Below are 9,499 nucleotides of genomic sequence, written 5' to 3' on the forward strand. Positions count from 1 at the left end.
AGGAAACATGGCGGCGTCCCTGATCTGTAGCCGCTTGACGGCCAGCCTGAGAAACTCCGGGGCCAAGACCACTATTACCTCCGCTTCAAAGGTGAGCTTGGTTCTAAATGATAGGAAAGAGTCTTGGCTCTCAGTAGACATGTCGATTAGGGCGTTTGGTTATCCCTTACGGCCAAAATCTGGGCGTAAAACTGAGCAGGGTCAACACTGACATTAGCTCACTCTCCATTGACTTTCCATTGGCGTGCTAACCAGAGCTACTGCTAGCAAGCTGTCAGCGCCCAAGAAGAAAACACCGCTACTCCATTACTAGTATCACATCTATGTGTCCTTTTTTTAAAAAGGTTTACAACAACTCATCTCCTTTCTGAAAATGCAGATGATAATGTTTCATTAAATGGCGACTGTAGTTGTCCGGTGACCTCCAGCAGTGGCTGTCAGTGACGTCACTGGCCTGTTTGACGGACTGTCTGCCCAAACCTCTCCTATTAAATTATTATTTATATTAGTTTTAAGTTATTAGATGCTGGACGGGGCCCTGAGGTCCTGGTTTAAGCCTCGACCGTGTTGACAGTGTTTTGTGGCATCACCATCTCCTCAAGCTAGAACATGTCACAACAACAACACAATTAATTACCTACAGTATGTTTGAATGTAAACCGTATAACCGATAGAACAATATATTTGAACCATTCCCACAATAGCATGTATGTAAATACTGGGTTTCTTTAATGGGTACTGATTTTAAAATTAGGTGTGAGCTGTAAGTCACATTTCTCAACAGCTCTCTGTTGAGAAATCTCTCAGATTCATTTTAATGCCTAGTCAGTGATTTCTCCAGCCTCCAGTCAATGGTTCCTGTTTCCAAATCACTAATACACTTGTTAGATGGGTTGCCTTGCTATGAATATCAGGTATATGGTGTTTTCTGGGATTATTATTAGGGGATGGTTAGAGATGGTTAAATGTAGGTAGTAGGTCAAAGAATATTAGTTTTAATAGGTTGTAGATGGTAACCTAATGTATATACTTTGGGTATTAGGTGAGATGCTTACATTTAGTTACTTGGTTGGAGTTATATAAGGTTGGAATTGATACATGTCTGTTTATCAATTAGAGATACATTTCAGAGGTTAGAGTTAGAGATCGATACTTTATGGAAGGATCTGGTAAGATCAGGAAAGTGGATGTGGCATGGGTGAAACTGTGCATCATGGAAGTAATGATCAGGAAAGAGTGTATTGCACCGTATAAATTAGGTATTAAACGGGTATGTATGTATGTATGTATATATATATGTAGTAAGATCCCCTTCACAGCGCCCTCATCAGGAAGGCATGTAAACAAGTTTACATGAAAACAGCAGCTGTCAAAGGAAGTTTTAATATTTTTCTCCTAGCTCTGCATACTGTTTTATGTATACACATTTTGTACTTACAGAAATGTATTCCTTAAAATATTTGTATGGCTTTCTGTACGGCAAAAAAATGGTAACTGAGACAATTTTCCCCCTGATCAATAAAGAAATCTGAATCTGAATTAGTAAAGTAGCCTATCTCAGACCTCACCTTGGTTAGTAAACGCTCCCTCCTCCTCCCTCCCCCCAGGTTCTTGGTGGCTCCTCAGGTCTTCTGGGTTGCCATGGCAGCCAGCAGCAGCAGCAAAAGAGGGGTCTGTCTCTGCATGAGTACATGAGCCTTGGCCTGCTGAAGGAGGCAGGGATCGCCGTCCCTGATGGCATGGTGGCCAGCTCCTCTGATGAGGCCTACTCCGTCGCCAAACAGATCGGTGAAGACAGGATACTTCCTATGATGTGCTAACCCTAACCTTAGATTACTTCTACTATCTGTATATTACATCCGGTCCTAGACCATTTTTACCTGCATGGGGGTTGAATTCAAGGGGCTTGGTATGAAAGCATACTTCCTTTCTTTGACTGGGTTACAGATCAAATCAAACTTTTTACAGAGGGCTTTTCATGCAAAAAAGCATGCATCCCAATCATCCCGTGATTGTTTAAGCTGTATTTATCTTTAGTCCTTGAGGCTTTTGATCTGTTGAGATTCATACCAGCAGAGATATGCACAATGACCTGCTCACTCTGAAGGACCCTCAAGCTGACCGATGACCTTCTTGGGCTATAAATACACACACACACGCACATGCACACACATCTCTATGTACTTGCATATGAAGACACAGAGTCTAAACATAGTGCTGGTTCAGTGACATGACCTTTAAAAGTTGCTCCACAATAACTTAACAGACCCTCAACACAGACCACAGCAGGATAGTCTATTGGTTAGGACATTAGACTCCCAGCCCCAAGGTACTGGCTGTGATTCCTCTAATGTCTACATGTTGCCATCCTATATCCAGGTATAACGTCGTGATGAGATCTCATTCAATAAAACACCCGCCGATAAAACAACAACAACATCAACAAAACAGAACTGCAGTGTGCAAGGATTACATTTTTTTGAAATTGCAGTTTGTGTGTAGATGCCTCTACATTTTTGACTATTCTTTATTCAAATATGTGTGTAGACTCTAAGGATCTGGTGGTGAAAGCCCAGGTGCTGGCTGGAGGCCGTGGGAAGGGGACGTTTGAGGGTGGGCTGAAAGGAGGAGTGAAGATCGTCTACTCGTGAGTGGATTTCTCCTACGGTCCTCTCCAACATGGCTACTGACATGGCATCTAGTATTAAGTAGTATTTCCCATACATTTATTTATTTGATGCGACCCGCCACAATATCAACATTGACAACTGCATAATAATTTTCAAATTGCTTAAATATTTAAAATGTTTTAAATCTTATTTTAAAAAGTTAGAAAGATATTGAAAAAGGTCAGCTAGCACCACAAACAGAATCTAATTCTGTTGGCAACACTGAAAATCGTTGATGAGTTCCAATTGTATCAGCTCACTTTCCTGTCTCCTCCTTTCTTCCTCTCTCTCAATTTTGCTTCAAGATTTAATATCTATTTTACAATTTTAATATTTAAAATTTTAATAAAAATGACAAATTTGCAAAAAATGAAAATGCAATGTACTTGAATAAGACTATTCATTAATTCTAATATTACTCTTCCTCCATCCCCCCAGACCAGAGGAGGCGCGGGACATCTCCTCTCAGATGATTGGTCGGAAGTTGTACACCAAGCAGACTGGGGAGGCGGGGCGTATCTGTAACCAGGTGTTCATCTGTGAGCGCAGGTACCCTCGCAGGGAGTACTACTTCGCCATCACCATGGATAGGTCTTTCAAGGTCAGCACACACACACGGTCCCGTGATTCATTGTAGCTGTAGTTCCGTATCAGTGCTAGATGGTGCTTAAGTCTGAGGCATGGTGAGCAACGCACTGAGGTATCAGCTGTTGTGGTGGCTCCAGGGAACACCGAGAGCAGGCAGACACAGCTGCTGCCGCTCTGTAGTGTTACCAAGTAACCAAATCAAAATGTTCCCGATTAGCTACAGAAACCATGACCTCTTAGATGGCTGTAAGGGGTGTTAACTGTCCAGGAGGTGTTGGAGGATTGGCTTGGTTAACTCTCTCTGTCTCTCTGTCTCTGTCTTGCTCTGATGCCCTGTCTCAGGGCCCTGTGCTGATTGGCAGCTCCCAGGGTGGCGTGAACATTGAGGATGTTGCGGCGGAGAACCCGGACGCCATCGTCAAGGAACCTATCGACATTGTAGAGGGCATCAAGATGGAGCAGGCCGTTTCGGTAGCCACCATGAATTTATAATATAAATATGTAGCAGGAATGATGGACCTGTGTGTTACTTGTAAACCCAGGTGTACCAGAGGTGTGTGTCCCTTGTTAGCTACAGCACTAGAGGTGTATGTGACTTACAGCTACAGTACCATGTGTGTGTCATTTTTAGATAGCTGAGAAGATGGGGTTCCCGCAGCCGCTGGTGAAGGAGGCTGCAGAGAACATGATCAAACTGTACAACGTCTTCATGAAGTACGACGCATCCATGCTTGAGATCAACCCAATGGTGGAGGACGCCTCGGGCATCGGTACACACACACACACACACACACACACACACACACACACACACACACACACACACACACACACACACACACACACACACACACACACACACACACACACACACACACACACACACACACACACACACACACACACACCAGACAGAAACTCAATTAAACACACCGGGTCTGGCATTTATCATCCTGAATAGTCTGGCTCAAATGTTAAAGTTTATATTCATATTGCAGTAAAACATCAGAAATAGTTTTATTGTCCCATCATTGTATACATTGACCGACTGCTACGTCCTCTGGTTAACTAACCGTGACCCCTGACCCTCGCAGTGATGTGCATGGACGCCAAGATCAACTTTGACTCCAACGCGGCGTATCGCCAGAAGAGGGTGTTTGACATGCAGGACTGGACCCAGGAGGACCCCAGGGACCGGCAGGCGGCCAAGGCAGACCTCAACTACATCGGCCTGGACGGCACCATCGGCTGCCTGGGTGAGCGCATGGCTACGCACCTAGCACACCGTACACCTGAAGCAGAATTCACAGTTCTGCATGCAGCAGGTTTGCAAAGATACATCTAATTTTGAACATGCACACAAGGGGGCAGTATAGCGTCTCCGACCCTCAATGGACATGAAGCGCAGGCAAATCCAGAAAGTGAGAACTGTTCAATCTCAACCGACTGAATATACAGTATTAGATTTTGCTGGCTGCATTCATTTTGTTCTCATGTCTGGCTGTTGAAAACAAAATCCAATACACTAGGTTCCTTGCTCGACCAATCAGCAATTACTTGTCATAAGCATCCACAGTGATAGCTGACACGTTGCTGACCTCTAACGCAAACGTTTAGGTCAATGAATACAAGTATACCCTTTCAAAGAGCAATTAACTTAAATTCTTAAGAATAACATGACATTCAAACTGGAATGTCAAATTTATTTCTCAAATATCTCGCCAGAAAGTAAGTGTGGAAAACACCTATTAAAACACATATCAGCATTGAGTAACACATCATCTTCACCTGTCCCTGTCCGCTCTGGAGGAGCTGCTTGAGCTCCTCCTCCGACACAGAGAGCAGACCAGAGGACAGAAGCAGGGTTTACTGGCTAGAATGTTGGGTGACATTCATTCTTAAGTTCCTTTAACACCAGCAACATAAGGAAGAAACCACACAAACAAAAAAAACAAAAAACTGAAATATTCGACAAACAGAATCGCGTCTCAGTCACGATGCAAATATGCAGCCTTTTCAAATAAGAATTGCACCACTGAGAGGACGGATGGATTCAAGCCTCAACGTCATATAGTCAATAAAGACGAGCTTCTGCTCCTTACCCCAAAATATACTGTATGTATTTTGAGGATTCAATTCAATTTTAGTGTAAAAGTGTAAAAAAGTGCAGCGATTGGCAGTTTGGATGAGGGGAATCATGATAAGTGGCAGTGTTATGGTGTACATTTGGATTGTGTATTATTTATTGACGTGGGAAAAAAATTGCAACGGACAATCGGCATACACAAACCATACACCTAACACAGCTACGCAACACTACAACGACCTACAACCCCAAGTAGACCAAGTGATGGACGTTTGTTTGCCCTTAAAGTCAACGGAGCTGGTCTCGCCATGGCAACCATGGACATCATCAAGCTGCACGGTGGCACGCCCGCCAACTTCCTGGACGTTGGCGGCGGAGCCACAGCTCACCAAGTGACCGAGGCGTTCAAGCTCATCACCTCAGACAGGAAGGTAAGACATGGTCCCGACACCGACACGGCAAAAACACACCAGCAACATGTGACCCTGATAAGACATGAATCTATGTGTACCGTATGTGTGTCAGGTCCAGGCCATCCTCGTCAACATCTTTGGGGGCATCATGAGGTGTGATGTCATCGCTCAGGGCATCATCATGGCGGTCACAGATCTGGCCCTCAAGATCCCTATCGTTGTCCGGTTACAAGGTACACGCGATCTCTCACTGTCTCTCTCCACCTCTCTCCACTCACTCTTTCTCTATCTCAAGATCGGCATCGTAGTCACAAGGTACACCCAACTTCCCTCTACCGCACACTCGTTCTCTCCGATGAAATAGTCATCCATCATAGTCAGTTTATCAGACCTAATGATGAGATTCAGCTATGGCTTCCACATTGTAACCTGTGAGTCTGCTTCTGTGCGACGCGTATTCCCACTGGGACTCTTTAGTGAAAGAAACCCAGAATGGCTTGACAGTTGGTCCGAACATAACTTGGGTCGGTGGCTGTGTGTGTATGGTTTTTATAACTGTGTGCATTTCTGCCGACCAGTGTGTAGATAATGGTATATGTTGTGTGTTTGTAGGGACCAGGGTGGACGACGCTAAAGCTCTGATTGCGGCCAGTCCTCTGAAGATCCTCGCCTGTGACGACCTTGACGAAGCTGCCAAGATGGTAACACTAACGCACACACAAGCAATTCCTATACACACACACACCAATGCCTGTACACACACCCACTCAGACCAAGGCCTGTACACAAACCCACACACACAAATGCTAATACAAACACACACACAAGCCAACACGCATACAGAGTTTTCCACAGCTGTCTATCAGTGCAGTGCCTCCGCTAAATGGCCGACAGCCTCTACAAACCATTTCCCTTTAACATTATGACGATGAAAATGTGTGTACGGGTTCATTCATAACAAAATAAAGGCTTTTAGTCGCCTATATTATATAATATAGACCTGGTTTGATTAGTTAACCCACAGAGGGCAATTCACATTGCTTGTACCTAAGTCCACCAATATAATGTACTTGTGCATTGTAAAATTATATGAATATTGATGATGAATATTTTGAACAAATTGAACATGAATGTGGTTTAAAATGTGCGTTCAGCGCATACACCTCTAGATGGTGATATGCAGATTTAAGTGCTGCTGCCTTCCTGCCTTGGTCAGAAAAGAAAAGTTTAAATAAACCACTTTTACGTTGAGTGTTTATTAAGTAGTTTATAGACTGGTACATATTTATTGTTATTGTTTATTGCTAGAAAGCTAGAAATCAGCCAGTTATTAAATAACACGGCTCGTTTTATAGATTTTTCTTAACCGTTGCGGCACATTCGGCACAAGTGTTGTTTGTCTCTCATTAGATCACACTTCACTACTGACCAATGACCACCACAATGTTTGTTCTCACGCAAAGGAAAACCAAATGACCGACACACACACACACGCACACACCCTTCATTATAACACATGTCATTGGGGTCCCTAAATTAATGATAGATTGCATCTTAGCGAGAATCAAATAATTTCACGTTATATATCGAAGGTAAGGTATACATACCTTACTAAGGTCAATGAAACTAGTGGTACAGTAATGGATCATGGACACATCATAATTGAGTACAAATGCTACCAGTGCATTGCTATGGAAACCTTCACTCATGCAGTCGCTGATCTGTTCCGTTGTGTTTGATCCGTCGAGGTGAGATTATTATGATCCGGAAGACACCATCCTGTCAGAAACCGTTTGAACACCACAACCTTTATCTGTCGGCCACCGTGATTGGCAGAGAATAACCAGCCCTGTCTGTTGTCATGGAGACACTGTGCACACTATTTCTTCCATGATGTTAACACAGAGCAGGACCAATGTAGTCGTGCCTCGTAAGACCATCATCATATGTATTGTTTCTGTTTCCCAATTATTATCAGTATGGGCTTTGCTGGCAGTTGGTTTCCAAATACAGCAGCAGGCATATTTAGTTCAAAAACTCGAGCCAATCAGTTACGGTCTTGCCAAATCCAGTTGGAAGTAAAGCAAACACTTAGTAATCTGTGAAAAGCCTTACGTGCAGAATTGTGTTAATCTTCATCAACCATCATTATTCTGTGTCAAAAAACGTTTCTACCATTTAAAAATGTTGCTCCTTGTTCGTTATGGACTGTAACTCCCAACCCTAGAGCTCATTTTTTCAATTGCCTAAAAAATGAACTACAAATCTTTAACCTGCCCCATGTTGTTGGATTGTAACCCCTCTCCCTCTCTCTACCCCCCTCCAGGTGGTGAAGCTTTCCGAGATTGTCTCTCTGGCCAAGGAAGCCCAAGTGGACATCACCTTCCAGCTGCCTATCTAAACCTCCATATACCACGACCCCCACCTCAACCCCTATACTGTCAGCTGTTCCCAACACACACACACACACACACACACACACACACACACACACACACACACACACACACACACACACACACACACACACACACACACACCCAAGCTGAGTACACTAGGTCAACACATCGTACAGCTATGGTGGAAGCTCTCCCTCACTCGCGCTCACAACACACTCTCACTCTTTCTCCTTCCCTCTCTTTCTCCCGTCCCTGGTATGGTGACATCACACAGTCTCAGGTTGTACTCAGAGGTCATATAGAGGTAAACTATTTGGTGTCTATTTTCTAGGTCGGGTTGGTCCCCATCCCCATTCTTGGGACCTTTTACCTACAACTAACTTAAAGCGCACAACCCCCTCGGCCTATTTCCCTCGGATATTTGAGAGTGACTTTCAAAGCTATCTCTGTCCCAACTCCTCAAACTGCAAAGGAGTGTGGGTAAACTGAGCTCTGAGTGCATTTGTGATCCTGGTTGGTACTTCTATGACAGGAGCTTCCTTTGGTTATAGTCTTTAGGCATCCTTAGTAGTTGTTGTTGTAGTTCCTAGGCAGCTTTGGTAGTATACTTCTGGGGTCTTTGAGTTTTAGTTCTAACTAGGTGTCTTTGACTATTCAACAGAACACACAAATGCCGTACTTTCTGTCTGTCAATACAGTGATCTGAGCCTTAGACTAGGCTCTTCCAGTACCGCTATTAGCCTGATGCTAGCTCCTGTACCGTTATTAGCCTGCTGTACCCCTATTACTCAGAAGCTAGCTCATGTGTCTCTAGTAGCGTTTCTCTAAATCCTATCTCTTATTAGCCTGACGATAACTCCTGTAGCTCCTCCATTAGCTCCTGATCCTCCACGACCAGCCTGAAGCTAGCACGGACACATTGAGGTGACGCACGGTGATGAACCTCACCCCTTTGTCTCTATTCATTATTCAGTGGTCCTATTTTTGAACTGAACTCCTTCCAGCGAGCTACCCCTCTACACTCCAAGAGACAGGCACACACTCTGAAGGCTAAAGGCACTAAGGGACTAGGTATTAGCAAGCTGTTACGTCGCTTCCTTTCAACTCATTTCTCCCTTCTTTAGGATAATCTGATCCGTTCAGAGCCCATGATTCTTTAGGACCTGCAGAGGCTATTAACCCCGATGTAAAACACAGTTGATGCCAGATAGAGTAAACTTCACCTCAACGGTTGTAGACGCAGACATGCAGCAAACATAGATTTGTTCTGTGTTTGCTAACATATGCTAAATGTAGGTTGGCTAATGCTAGCTAGCCGTGTGAAGGCTATTTTGGGCTACCTGT

General features: G+C 44.0%; 1 protein-coding gene across 1 annotated transcript; it reads left to right on the forward strand.

Annotated features, from left to right (window-relative positions):
* On the forward strand, nt 1-8,294 carry sucla2 (succinate-CoA ligase ADP-forming subunit beta). Its single transcript, XM_084478357.1, has 11 exons — nt 1-91; nt 1,608-1,788; nt 2,548-2,647; nt 3,108-3,270; nt 3,600-3,728; nt 3,889-4,027; nt 4,352-4,513; nt 5,632-5,774; nt 5,869-5,989; nt 6,369-6,457; nt 8,083-8,294. The coding sequence occupies exons 1-11, from the start codon at nt 8-10 to the stop codon at nt 8,155-8,157; spliced, it is 1,386 nt and encodes a 461-aa protein (XP_084334483.1). The 5' UTR covers nt 1-7; the 3' UTR covers nt 8,158-8,294.
* The last annotated feature ends 1,205 nt before the right edge of the window (nt 8,295-9,499 follow it).

Source organism: Micromesistius poutassou, assembly GCF_964030765.1.
Source record: "Micromesistius poutassou genome assembly, chromosome: 14".
Lineage (NCBI taxonomy): Eukaryota > Metazoa > Chordata > Actinopteri > Gadiformes > Gadidae > Micromesistius > Micromesistius poutassou.

What these genes read in the sequence shown, in the direction of transcription:
- sucla2 (XM_084478357.1), top strand. Translation starts at nt 8, where the DNA reads ATGGCGGCGTCCCTGATCTGTAGCCGCTTGACGGCCAGCCTGAGAAAC. An exon ending in GGAGTGAAGATCGTCTACTC is followed by an intron (nt 2,648 to 3,107) that starts GTGAGTGGATTT and finishes CCATCCCCCCAG; the next exon opens with ACCAGAGGAGGCGCGGGACA. An exon ending in GGAGGACGCCTCGGGCATCG is followed by an intron (nt 4,028 to 4,351) that starts GTACACACACAC and finishes TGACCCTCGCAG; the next exon opens with TGATGTGCATGGACGCCAAG.